The 14,333-nt window shown below is 39.2% G+C and overlaps 1 protein-coding gene across 1 annotated transcript; it reads left to right on the top strand.

Annotated features, from left to right (window-relative positions):
- Positions 1-755: 755 nt before the first annotated feature.
- On the top strand, positions 756-8,924 carry sema7a (semaphorin 7A (JohnMiltonHagen blood group)). The gene is made up of 14 exons (XM_080869195.1): positions 756-1,436; positions 1,625-1,761; positions 2,351-2,392; positions 2,491-2,586; positions 2,876-2,978; positions 3,111-3,221; positions 3,479-3,621; positions 4,831-5,009; positions 5,307-5,415; positions 5,931-6,114; positions 6,306-6,418; positions 6,750-6,895; positions 7,053-7,111; positions 7,221-8,924. Exons 1-14 carry the CDS (start codon positions 1,316-1,318, stop codon positions 7,622-7,624), a joined length of 1,947 nt encoding a protein of 648 aa, XP_080725321.1. The 5' UTR covers positions 756-1,315; the 3' UTR covers positions 7,625-8,924.
- The last annotated feature ends 5,409 nt before the right edge of the window (positions 8,925-14,333 follow it).

Below are 14,333 nucleotides of genomic sequence, written 5' to 3'. Positions count from 1 at the left end.
ATCATCACCTTTGATAAATTGCTAATGAAAAACATTGATCAGGCAGCTGTGATTGAGCAGCAATGTAAATAAAACTATTTTCACGGTTGTTGTGGTCGTGATGATTTTGTGAGGCCACATCAAAAAAAGGCTCGGATGAGCTTGCCAAAGTTCTACAAGTTGTGCCTCCATCGCTTGTGTCCAGTTCACACGCTGCACTGCACTTTTTCACCGACGTTTATGTGTTTGCGCGTGCGCAGTGTGAGCGGCTGCGGCGACACCCTCACGACGGTCGTGTTTGAAATCCTCACGACCAAGCGATTGATGATCGGGAGCTGGTCGTGAGGTGTTAATCGCTTCTCGTTACCCCACGTATACTGCACGATGAAGGCCAAAATTGGGCCGATCACCAAAACGGTCGCACAACTCAAAAATCGGCTCAAAACAGTGTAAGCCCAGCATTAGAGATCCCCTGCCATCCGGGAGGGGCTCAGACTACAGCCGCTGCTCCATCACATCAAAAGGAGCCAGTTGAGATGGTTTGAGCATCTGACAAGGGACAAGGACTCCTGGGCGCCTCCTTGGTGAGGTGTTCCATATTATATCTCTCGGCTGGCCTGGGAACGCATTGGTGTTCTGTTTGTGGCAATTTTTCTCCTTTCTCCATAAAAAAGAAGTTGTTAACATATCTCACATCTTGATCTCGTGAGAACGCCATTAGACCCGCGTAGCTGACTGTGCTTCAAAGCAGGGGAGCTGCTTGCAGGTAAACTACCTGAACAGCATTTACAATGCCACAGACCTGTAATCCTCGTAGAAACTTCATTCAAACGTGATATAAATAAATGACTTTTGGTGATAGATTTTTTCCTCGACATTATTTATCTTGTAACGAGGAAGAAGGTTCATTTAAAACAATGGACCTAAAGGGTGTCCAGAATTTCGCTTCCAGTAAGGTCGATTTACGAAAGGATTTAATAGTGAAGCAGTCGGTGTTAAAAGGATTACAGTCAGTCTGATCTTGCAGTATAAGACTATCACTATCCAATCGACTTTTTTTTTCGGGCTACAGGCTCAGCCCAGTGCAATAAATAACGTCATCTATACGAGGTTTTTAATATGATAGGTGACGCAAACCCCACGAATAAAGAAGAAATGTTTATATTAAATTAACACAAGAAACAATCCATATATTTCTAAGACTTGTGTTTTATATAAGGCAGAACAGCATGCCACGCCCACGAGGCTTTTATAGTCAAGAGGATGGAGCGAGTAGAGCAGATTGATTTTGAGGGTGCAAAGGGATTGTAGTGCAGCTCAGCAGCTAAGGCGCAATATGAAGCGTTTTCTTTTCTCTTTATTTTGGCTTGTCGGGCATTTACAGCCAGCTCTTTCTGCTGGTTTGAAGGATACACCGACTCTCGGGTCCAAAAATACTCCTCGACTTCTAAGCAAAGGTAGGTTGCGTTAACATCGACGCAGTGGCAGTATTACATTACGAAAGCTCTAGTGTGTGTTTCCTATTCACTTTAGTCAAAAACACTGCAAGGACAAATCCGATTCATCTTCTCGTGTTTTGATGTAAGTGCAGAATGCCGTAATTCCTGATTAAAGCGTGATTATGAGATGCTTTTTCACCCTCCAGATATAAGCGTTGGGCTTGAATACCAAATTAATCAGAACCACAGTGTGTTGTTCTATGAGGAGGGCTCAGATGAACTGTACCTGGGAGGCAATGATTTTATATTGAAACTCAATGTGGACGACTTCCACGTCATAGAGGTGGGTTGGAGCAACAAATCGTAAACTAACGATGTTCTTTATTTATGTTTTCTTATTATGTTGTTGATGGTGTTTCTTTTTTTCCTCAATTCCTGTGGGGTTAAGCAGTAGCCATTAAAACCAACAGATGGTTGTGACAGTCCTAATAAGCGTCTGTCTGCCATACAAGACCTTGTACTGTAGCCTCAAAGTGCTCATTAAGAGGTCCAGGTGCTGAGCTCATGGCACCGACAGAATCATTAAGAATAGAACATGTAATAAACCAGAAATTTCAGTATGACTTTTTTTTTTTTAATCTTAATGTTAAATTTTTAATAAGTAAATGATTCTTGACCATAAGAGAAGAAATGGGTCTTATCATTGATATCACTAATGGATGTCGTGCTGTGGGAAGAGAAGCTGAAGGGAATCAAGAAGACATTTGAATTAAGGGAACTGGTTTTAGTCTATCCTTTTATTAATCTATCAGACAGCTATTTCAGTAGACAGTGTTGTAATTAGTTTCTTAGTGATTGTTTCAGATGCTTCTTATGTTTTTGAAATGTTGCTAAAGTTATGGCTAATCTGTCTACAATCAATGTGTTGACAGAAATTTCATCTGAATGCAACGGGGCAAGAGGAATGCCAAGAGGTCGGTGATTACAGAATGATCAGAGATGTGCTAATAAATGCATTGTGAAAATGAAATATAGAATCGGTTTCCATAACAAAGTTCTCTCTGTGTCATAGGACCCCTGTGAAAATGTTATCACTGTCATTGAGAAGTTTCAGAACAACCTGTTTGTCTGCGGGACGAACGGACAGAAACCAGAGTGCTGGCAACTTGTGAGTGATTCTAAAAAGTGTTAAATGTGTTAAACCGTAGACTAAAAGTGTGTGACTTTCTGCACTTCTGTGACAAGTTAATGGAAACTAAACTAGTTTCCATAAACTAGCAGCAGAGAAAAGCCAATTAAGGAGTGGAGCTCTGGTGCTTCTTGTTAAACTTTAATTGGGCGCCCTCTATAATTTAATGAAGGTGCTAGGTGCTGGGTGTCTGGTGTTTTGTGGTTTCCCATCACAGTTCTCTTGAAGTAATATCACTGTGTTCTGTTGACTCTCTGTGACCCTGCAGCGCCCTTCAGTGAACAATCAGTCTCTTGAAATATTCGATAGTCGTGACGGGACAGGAATCTCTCCATTTATCTACACACAGAACTCCCTATCGCTCACAGTAGGTATGTTACGCGCCGCTTTTGTAGTTACCATGTTTTCAAGGTTTTAATTATCAGTGTGCAGATTAATGTAACTGATTATTCAAAAATTCAACATTTTTGCCCCTGTCAATTTGGTGTATCGGCTATTTTTAGAAGGGGATCTGTATGCAGCAGCACCTTTGGATGCTGATGGAAGTACATTGCAGTTCAGAAGACAAGCTGGCCACAGGACTAATGTCTGGATGTATGACAGCTGGGTCTCAGGTAAATAAATACCTGCTCTTATTTTATAATGGAGGAAAACTACTGTAATTTAATACATTGGTGTCGTATAATCAGAATATGTTTGACTTAAAAGTTTGTCTTGTTCACTCCTCACCTCATTGTAGGGTAATTATGCTTTGGTTCAAGTTTGATGTGGCAGGCTTTCTGTTTTGTTTTGGGGGTTTTTCAGTTCGCGCTACACTGTAAACACTTTTTTTTTTTTTTTTTTTTTAAATCTTTTTATCATGTTTTCACAGAGCCCACATTCGTCTCTGCGTCATGGGTGCAGCGGAAGGACGACCCAGACAATGAGAAAATTTATGTCTTTTTCCGTGAGAAGAACTCAGACCACAACCGAGAGGCTGACCCACTGATATCTAGGATTGCCAGAGTTTGTAAGGTATGGTGAAAAAAGCTGAGCTAACATCGATGAAACTCAACTTTGCGTACAGATAAATTCTCTAAAACATCTTCATCTCACTTTCAAGAATTAGGAACAATCAAAAGTCTTGCTGTGACTACATAAGCAAACCTTTTTCAAGCATTTTGGAAGGTGGATTGTGCCCCTTCATTCTGGGACCCTTTGTGCCCAGTCCTCATAGGATGGACCACACCCACCTTTGAACTTGGCCTTCAGTCTAATTTGATCTACAATTGGATAAAGTTTTGCGAATGCGTTTGGCATGAGTACAAGGCTCTGCCACTGACAGAGTATGTCCAATACCAAAGTACTTGAAGCAAATTTGAAGTGGGTTTCAGTTCACTTGCCACACAGTTGGAAAATGTTGTAATAATGTTGTAAGCTTTAGAACAACAATATTCATAATGAATGGCAAAATGTGATCATGCCCATTAAAATAAAGGAGAGGCATTATTGGCTCAGTATGTGTGAGAGGGTGTGATAATAGCACAGCACAGGGAAGGTTGAGTCAGTCAGTTCAGTTTTTTTTTTTGTTTTTTTGGACACATCAACAGTACAGTTGCCTAAAATGACACAGCTTAAAAAAAACACAAAACCTGTGAGATGAGCTTAAAAACTCAGCTTACCACCGCCTGCTGTACTGAATCTAAATTAAAGGCAGCAATTGTGAATAATTCTAATATTGTTTTGTGATGGTTTGCCATGTTTCTTTACCGTAATAATCTGCATAATTTTCCATAAAGAGGAAACAAGATACTAAAGTCTGTCAGCTCAGAGGTGCTTGATGTTGATGTTAGGCTTTATGTTTTTATGGAAGCAGTAGTTATGCTCACCCAGTATTTCCTCTTATATCAGGATGTTGCATTAGTCATGTTAGTTTAAAACCATCACAAGAAAATATTCATTTGCACAACAAAGCAAAAGCAAACAAACCTTTGACCCACCACCAATACCAAAAAATTGGACTTCATCTACTTTACATTAACCAGCGCGAAAAGCTTTCATTTTGCTAAAATGTTGTTTTCGGGATCCTCGCTTGACATCTGTGCAAAACGAGACTTGCCCTAAAAGTGTTCAGGTGTTCTCGTTTCACATTTCTAATACAGCTCAACGTAATGGAAACTGTATCGAATAACCTTCAGCCGAAGCAGAATTAATGAGTTTCCTCCTGTCGGTATCATATTTCAGGTGGATGAAGGTGGATCAAAACGATTCTTCCAGAACATGTGGACATCTTTTCTCAAGGCCCGTCTTGTGTGTGGAATTCCAAAGGAGTCGCTGTATTTTAACCGCCTCCAAGATGTTTATGTGATGCACGCAGACAACTGGCAAGACACCAGGGTCTATGCCCTCTTCACGAGCAACTGGTTAGATGCTTCATTTTTAATATCTAAGCAACATGCAAACATGACAGTGACACCACAATCAAAAGCAAAACATCAAGATGGGTAGTATTGCTTTAGCAACATGACTTTCCATTCCTTGTATCTTAGGACTGTAGCTCCAAAAACACATGATGTTAGACTGTTGGTCAACTGTTTGTCCTCATTTTCAAGGGAGTTGCCCTTCTTCCACTCCCATGAGCTGAGGCAATAACAAATTCACAGATGATTTAAACCTATGATGAACGCTCTGGCAATCTTTCTTTCTTATATCCACTCTAGGAATTCTACAGCAGTCTGCATCTATACAATAAAAATGATTGAAAATATATTTGAGAACTCCAAATTCAAGGGCTACAACGACAACCTTCCCACACCAAGGCCAGGAACGGTAAGAACTTTATTATGTTGCTATGTTACTTTACAGAAACAGAATTTACAGACAACTTCCTCTAAATTGTTTTATTTTTACATTTCTACTTTCGTTTTGCTCACATGCAGTCTAAGCAGTTTATTCTATATCATGTGCATGAGTACGACCTGTGGTTTTAAAAAAAAAAAAAAAAAAGACATGGAAACAGCTGTGTGCATGGACTGTTTCATCACATTCATTGTTTCCATCATAGAGACTGTGGTTATTTATTTGACATCCACTGAGATTAAATGGAACAAATGAAGGCCCTTTGTATTTGCAGTTTCCCCTCATTGTGGCACAACCATAATGCAAGTTTCAAAAAGGGGCTGACACCGACCGCGGTCCTTTCTCTGTTCATGTTGCTATATTTTGTAAATAAAACCACCCCTGTAATTTACGATGTGGAAAAGTTTGTCTGTGCTTTGTTTTTGGACTATTTTTTTTTTTGCCTTTCATGCAGTATACAGACTATTTTTGCATTTATTTTTCAGTGTTCCACGAACAGCAAGGCTTTGCCACGTCACACAGTCAATATTGTGAAGGATCACTCAGAAATGGCCGACTGGGTTGACTCAGATCCTTTTTATATAAGCACCAACAACTACACCAAGATAGTCGTGGACAGAGTTCAGGCTGCAGACCAAAGATTTTATAACATTCTGCTTCTAGCTACTGGTATGTCATTGTTCAACAGCACAGGGTCCTTGGGATCTTGTTTTGTCATTAGTGCCTTCGCTGCCTTTCAATTGTCTTACATTTTAAGAATGCATTGTCTGTAATATCTGTTAGGAACAATAAGCTAAAAATACCTAGCCAGATATATCACTTGCAAAAAATAACACAATATCAAATTCCTGTTCCAACAGATTCCGGGAAGATCCATAAAGTCTTGGAGTCTGGGTCAGAACCTTTTATCATATCTGAAACGCAGCTCTCCAACTCTTCAATCATACAGTCAATGAAGCTTGACTCTAAAAAGGTAGGGTTCATTTAAAATGCCATACTAAGTGCAGAGCACTGTGCTTTGCCGTTCTGGCATCAGTGTTTCTCTCAGCTGCGCCCACCTTCAGTGAAACATGATGTTGCTATTTCTTTTTGCAGAGCGTCGCATTTTATCTGTCAGGTCATTGCTTTTGTGCTTCACATGCAGCTATTTTCAGCTGACAAACACCTCGTGTGCATTAGTTGTCTTGCGCCAGGAAAAGCCAAATCTATCAATAAGCAGGCTATAGAGTCTACAATTTCCCCAAAAAGAAAATCTTTTCATTCAGGTTTAAAGTAAATTTAGATTTTTGTCTTCCTTTGCTCAGAAAACATTAATTGTGGGGTCTGCTGAGAGAATAACTGCAGTGAACCTTCAGAGTTGTCAGGAGTACAGCAAGTCTTGCGAAGAATGTGTTCTGGCCCGGGATCCATACTGTGCCTGGACTAACGATGGATGCACCTCGACTGTCCCGTAAGTGCGAGCAGCAGTCTTACCAAGACCCTCTGGCACATTTTATTATGTTTTGCACAATACCTGAAACAGCTGTAGAAATGAATCAGATAATCAAAGAGGGAAAAAATCTTGCAGAAACATCACTCACTGAAACGTGTTTTATTCGTCTTTGCAGCAGGAGCATTCAGAATATCGTGGATGGGAAAACAAACGTATGCAGTTTAACAGTTAAAGGTAATGATGAGACATTTATTCATCTTGCTGTAGACTCCAGGAACAAATTTAGTCTGATCTCTCTGATCGCTCTCTTTCCCTTTTCCCCCCTTTCTTTCTTTTCTCCAAGAGCCAAGAAACCGGACCAAACGTGAGATACCTCCACTATCATCAGTGCATTTGAGGACAGTTCATTCAGTCCCCCAGGGTGTGCCTTTCTATCTGTCCTGTCCCATAGACTCCTACCACGCTGAGTATACATGGGAGCAAAAAGGCCAAAAGAGTCCTTGTTTGCAGATGCTTACCAACTGTCTGCACCTCATTCCTTCCATGTCACAGGAGAAGTATGGCACGTACAGATGTATTTCAGAAGAGAAAGACTACATCAAAGTGGTGGGAACATACGAGCTCATAGAGAACCAAGACCCAAAAAAGTGCTCAAAAAGCAATACACCTGACAACTGGAACGCTGCACCAGCTCTTATTCCAGAGATGACATGGATCACGCTGCTTGTAGCAATAATTTCTTTTTGAACTGACTCTCTGTTACTCGCTACTTTTAATTTGCAGTGTCAAAATGTCAGGCCCTCTGTACTCATGCAGCACTAACGGAAATCCATGTCAAGCCTTTAGCGGAACCTAACACAGAAACATTTCTGCTGTGAAAAACCTTTATTGTTTCAAAGAGGGGCTTGAACAGGAAGGGGAAAGAAAGAAAAAAGAAAGCAGTACAACCGGTCAGCAGTGCACAGCTTGAATGGTCTCCAATGGTGATTGAAAACATCGGAGCATCTTACATAAAACACTTTAGCTGAGTACCTTTCTTCCTTTTAACACAATCAATGAAATGGAAGGCACAGAAAGTAATCAGAGGTAATTCCTCTTTACATGAATGTATATCTCAAGTCAACAACACTATTAAACTATGAGTGTAAGTGGGAAAGCTTCCAGTCAAAGGGCCACAGACAATCTTTAAACAGTAAGTCTGCTTAATTGTAAGTCTTATACAAACTGAAGGGAAGAGAGCTCTTTCCACTCTGGTCCATATAGAACCAAAAAATGTAAATTATCTGTTTTGACATTGCACTGCTGACCCGATAATTTAGGAATGTGTCTCCACCTTCTTTTTGCCTCAGTGCTCAGAAAGGTATCTTAAAAATGCACAATGAAAATATTTGGCTTTGCATATTGGGAAATGGCTTCTCTCAGTATTTAAAAGCAGTTATGTCAAAAATACTCCAAAACATGCAAAAAGTTGGCCTATTTGTAGTGTTATAATTTTTAACACATACTCACTGAAATTGGGTATGTGTTTTCCTGACGCGGCGCAGAGTAGGGATAGTGAAGGTGGATGAGTTGGCATTGCTCATCCACAGCAGGGGTAATGCATAAACGAGGAGAAGAAGCAAGTGCATGTAGTGTGGAGCGGATGGAAACGATTGTCGGGGTGATTTGTGACAGAAGGATAACAGCGAGAGTGAAAGGGAAAGTTTACAAGATGGCAGTGAGACCTGTTATGATGTACGGTTTGAAGACGGCGGCAGTGACAAAAAAGACAGGAGGCCGAGCTGGAGGTGGTAGGGATTTTGTTTTGTTGGGATTAGAAATGAGTCGATCAGATGGACAGCTCGGCTGAGACGGTTTGGGGAAGTGCAGAGGAGGCGTATTATTATACTGGAAAGGATGTTAAAGATGGAGTACCTCCATAAGGGAAAAAAAAAAAATCTTATTTTTGTACACAGTATTATAGCACTGATAGCACTTTTCTTTTTTTCTTTTTTTCATGACCTATACTATAATACAAATAAAATAGTGCACATAATCCATCCATCTTTATCCGAGGCCGGGTCGCGGGGGCAGCAGCCTAAGCAAGTGCTGCTGCCCCCATAATATTGTGCACATAATATTTTGTTAAAATGAATTATTGCAATCACCTTGTAGAGAAAACCTCTAAAGAACACAGAGTTGGCCTCAGTAGCCTGAGATGGAGTCAGATTCCTTACCTGAATTATTGCTTTAGTCCCTTGATAAAGAGTGTTATAGAGCAATAATGTAGCTAATAAACCACTTAAAACTTTATTTACACCAGAATGTAGTAAGCTGTGCCTTGTGTTGCTTTAATTCTATGAATTTAACATAATGTCTCTTTACAGCTTGTGTCATCATGTTGCCTTACACACATGTATTTTGGTACGGTATTAAATTATTTAATCCCGAATGTTTAAAAAAAAAAGTTTTTTTTATATGAAAAGTATTATTTATTTCATTATTCACAAAATATTTAAAGAGATAAGAAAACCTGCTAATGTCTTGTAATGATTTCTTCATCATAAAAAGAGTGTGACAATTTACTGTTCACTAGGAGTCATCCTATTAGGTAAGATATTATTATTTAATCTTAGCAGGCTGTGTTTTAATCAGCCAGAGTACTCAGTAAATAACTTTCAGCATGACAAGAGGGCAGATGACAAAGCAAGGATCTTGAGCTTAAGCTGTCTTTTACCTAGATCTAGTCTCAGCGTTCTTAATGACTGCACAGAGTACATCCTGCTTATGTAAAGAGATTTTTTTGGGGGAAGGGGGGCACTACAGTGTATGTGCATAGACAAAAACAAATGGGAATTTGGGTGGAGTCCGATAAGGTTGTAAGATTTTCTTTCAGATTAACTAATTGAAGTCCAGAAACTCCATGGAAACCTAGTGTTGTTTATGCTTCTCTCATCCTGTCTCCAAATATGAGATAACACAGCATCCATTATAGTGTAACACTTGACTCTGAACTTGGCTCTCACAGTAGTGGTCTCAGTCTTTTGGCCACACTCTGCTGACCAAACCCTGTTGTTGCAGTTTCATTCTAGGAAAACACGCCCTTTCAGCCACTGACACACTATGTTGTTGTGGGCTCTGATTTACAGCCACATGGTTTTAACTGTTTTGATCTGCAGTGTCTACACAAATATTTAACACTGTAGAAGGAGATGGTACTTTCCACTGTTTATGGTTCATATGTTGTTCTGTCTGTCTTAGGCTACTATAATTATAATGAAGCTTACTAAATCTGTGGCTTAAGACAGAATTTACATAATCCCTGATCTAACAACTAGGTTTGTCCTTTGGTAAACCATCTGCATGCACTCATGTTTTGTTTATGTCTGGGTTCTTTTCTGAGTCACTCATCAAGTTGTAGAAATGTGTCAAGTGGTGTTATAGAGGACTTACAGCTAAGCATCACTGATAGGCTTTACTTTAGGACTATGTTAAGAAACACTTACGGTATCACAGGACTAAGCTGGTGCCGCATTGGTGTCTGAGGTCACAGATATGGTGACTAACAAACATGTTTTTGGTTTCTGTTCTGTTCTGATAAGAGTAAATCTTTATTCAGGACCTCGGCTCCCAAGTTTTCCTGTCCTTCTTCTCACAGGAAGACTTCAGGAAGGAAATTATTGGAAAACAAACACAAATTCCGATTAAGGAAATTCTTAGAACTGAAAGCAAATGTCATAAATGTAGCTTTTCACATGTGCGTCATGTTGTTTAAAGTTTCTAAGCACGCACGATACTTTGCCTGACATGAATTTACAACGCCTGTCTGTAACTGCAATCCGTTGCCAGCAGAGGTCGCTGTTATCCAACAGACCCGACATCGGTTCACGCTTCAACGCCTACCCTGAACTGAACACAAATCCATGGCTAACCTGACCCTACAAGCCAAGGCTTAGAATAATACTCGCATGCCCATTTCACCCTGAAAATGATTATCTCAGAGTGTAGTGTATGGCAATTCCAAGGTCCCCGGGGAGTCGACATTACTCAGAATAGCGTGAATTCCTTGGGTAACAAATGAAATGCGACATGCATGGTGTGATAGGCCTTGGAGGGTGATTCAGTGCAATCCTCCAAGGTATGCATGTGCACTATGGTATGGTTTGTGATTTTGTCACTTCTGAGTTGTTTGCACTTGCTGTAGTAGGTGCTGGTGTGTTACATGAAAATTAAAACGTTCTCTTTTGGTCTGAGAGTCACGACAGATGATTCCGTGATAACTTGGGTGTGGCGGTTTAGAAGTAGAAGTAGAAGACAAAACAACCTAAAAAAAAGAGCAGGAAAAGATAAACAACAAAGTACCAGATGAGCCATTGCTTGATTTTATTTGTACAGTACTTCCTCATAAATCCTAAACCTGTAGCTGCTTGAGCTGTGGGGTACTTGAATGTTTTGGTAATTAGCCTACTCGACATGTGTGTTTATGTATAAGAGAAGGCATATTCATGCTGTGAGTGATTCGAATTGCTCTTTGTTTTCCTTTTGAAATTCCAGTCAAGTGCAGATTATTATCCATTTATGTTTTAAGTGTTTGTACTTTTCTTGAATTTAATTTAAAATAAATTACCATTCAATTTATTATTTTTTTTATTTTTTGTTCTCCAGGGTTTGTTTGTATTTTTGTTTTGTTTTTTAAATATATTGTCCTAGTGATTTTGAACCCTAGTCCTTCTGTCATCTTCATGGGATTGGTGGTAGCCAGTATGCTCACTGGGGGTAGTAGTGACACCTAGGAACATCTGTGTGTCCTCTTGTTTCCTAACTTAATCCCTAGTAGGACAAGTAGATGGGTTTATTTATTTATTTATTTATTTACATATTCTGTATAATTTAAAAAGTTGTTTGTAGCTGTGCTTGTACTGGACATTTTCCACTGCTGTGTTTAATTAAATCTTAAAATAAATCACTTAAAATGATCACTCCTCTCCAGGGCCACATTAGGATTTGTGACACTGAGTTAAATCACATTGTTTCCAAAAGCCTTTTGTTTGAGAAGTCTCAACACAGCGTTGTGAAGTTTCTAAATAAACATACTCTGGACGACGTTTGAAAATGATCTGAAAGGCTGTACAAATTTACAGTGTGCACACGTTTGGAAATACTTTGGGGATGTACTCCATTAGGTGTGAAACAAAATGTGGTGTGAAGAGAGGGAGCAGAAGCAGGTTCAGAGCAAAGAGCTGGTGAGATTTTAACAGTTAAAGTAAATGTTTAAAGCATTTAAAAAGACATCTGGAAAATAAGGAAGATAGAAATCTAGATGGTTTACCGCAGGGACTTGAATCACAAATACAGCAGGAAATTGTACGGCAGCCGAGCAGGCAGCCAAGAAGGAGGAAAGGGAAGAGAGAGTACGTTAGTTCCGTATCAGAATCTATTTTACTTTCTGACACAAAACAAAACCTAAAATTAAAAAAAAAAAAGTAAATTGATACCCAAAAGACAAGTTATATTGAGACTTGACAATTAAACAAATCGTGACAGGGTCGAGGGAAGAATATAAATCTCCAGGTGATTACCTGGATAGGAAAATGAACACTACCCAGACCTGTTTTTTAAAAAGAGGTTTTGGGGAATTTAAACTCTTTGTGGTGATTAGCACTTCTGCCTCATAGCAGTACAGGCTGAGCTTTTCCTGTGAAGTTTGTGCAGGTTGTCTTTTGCCCTTTGTTGCTTCCTTTCACAGTCCAAAGACATGCACAGTTGGACTAATTGATGATTCTAAATTGCCCGTACATGTGTTGAGGGGGTACTCTGCCTCCTTAGATAAGCTCCAGTTTGCAAATATTTGGACAGTGATACAGTTTCTGTAATTTTGCTTTTGTCCACCATGGCAGTGGAATTTAAATCAAACAAGCAAGATGTGATTGAAGTGCAGACATTCATTACATGAACTGTTTAGGAATCCTAACCATTTCTGTACACAGACCTCCTTACCATTGTTATTTCATATTCATATTCTTCTTATTGCTAAATAAATGTTTAGTATGTCTTTGCAATCTGTGCATTAGACCAGAGGTGTCAGAATCATTTTACATGGCAGGCCACATACAGACGAGTAAAACTCCCCTTTCTGTCAGTGTAAAGAAGTTAGATGTTTAACGGTTTTTCTATATGATGACGAAAAAGCCTCTGTGATAAAGAAAGACATCTGTCAGAAAGACACTTTCAACTTAAATTGTAAGAAATAAAGTTGCAGATAAAGTTCTGGAAGCTCATTTACCAAAACTGTCGTTGTAAAACAACAACAACAACAGAATTTACACAAGTTTTATTAGAGACACGGCTAAGACTTTGGCCAACATAATAATTTGTGAAAGTTGAATTTTTCCGGTATATAGAAAAGGGGAAGTAGGGGAAAGATAAGTTTTATGTAAGCACACACACAGCTGTAAGGTAAGAGCTATGCAGGAAGTGCGATTTTATCGTAGTGGAAGCAAGACACCGAAGGTAAGACAAATTCATGACAGTGAATTGTGAATTTTAATTTAAAATTCACTTAAACGACGAAACCTGTCGTTTAAGCTGTTTGGTGGCTGTTTATTAAGAATTATTAACGGTTTCAAGCGCACATTCAGGCCTGTGAGACTCATTAGACACTCTGACACTGAGCCATGGCTCTGTGCTTATGCACACGTTTCTGCATCTCTGTTATTCAAAGACACTTTCTATATGTATAATTTATTTTATGTAAAATTCACTACTAAACTGTAACTTTAAGGACAAGGAAGCGATATTTTATTCAGTTTTATCATAAAAGCTTTATTTTTATGGATTTGCTATTACTAGCGAGAACAAACCTGAGGTTTAAGGCCTGGATTACTTTGAAACCTTTGAAACCTGAAAATAAAAAGGGGCATTGCTTTATTTACGTCTGACACCTCTGAAGTCCACCAGAAGATGGCGGCATCTGAGCAGGAAACCCTTCTCCTTAAACGCAACCACCAATTTGCAAGACTCAAACGCTTATAATGATTATATAATGTAATGTTTATTTACACAGCGATAGGCTGAAAGTCACTAGTGCACAGAAGCCTTATAAATAAGACACGAGACTAGCTGCCAAACAAAATAAAATGTGCACGAATTTGGCTTTTTTGTTTACGAAAATTAAAAGTAATTCATTTGAGATTTACCCGAAATTTGTTGCGTTAAATCAGATATATTTATTAAAAACAAAAAGTTAAAGCAGGTTTCACGATGCGGTGCAGCTGCAGTCTAATGATCCGGGTATCCTGTGGCTCTATGCAGAGCCTGTCCATACACTGGACTCCTCAGAATTCACCTTCTCTCCAGCCTTATTTGTCATTGTTATTAAAGATAATACTAGATAATATAAGTGCCTTTGCAGTTTTTTCCTAATCACAAGAACACTTTAAATGTTTCACTTCGTGTGCAAACTGTTACTTTTGTGTTT

This window comes from Rhamphochromis sp. 'chilingali' (assembly GCF_963969265.1).
Source record: "Rhamphochromis sp. 'chilingali' genome assembly, chromosome: 2".
NCBI lineage: Eukaryota > Metazoa > Chordata > Actinopteri > Cichliformes > Cichlidae > Rhamphochromis > Rhamphochromis sp. 'chilingali'.
This window is presented reverse-complemented; position numbering and strand designations above follow the sequence as displayed.

Coding starts and splice junctions, on each gene's coding strand:
- sema7a (XM_080869195.1), top strand. CDS start 1,316: ATGAAGCGTTTTCTTTTCTCTTTATTTTGGCTTGTCGGGCATTTACAG. Junction 2,979..3,110: donor CTCCCTATCGCTCACAGTAG/GTATGTTACGCG, acceptor GGCTATTTTTAG/AAGGGGATCTGTATGCAGCA. Junction 5,416..5,930: donor CCACACCAAGGCCAGGAACG/GTAAGAACTTTA, acceptor TTTATTTTTCAG/TGTTCCACGAACAGCAAGGC.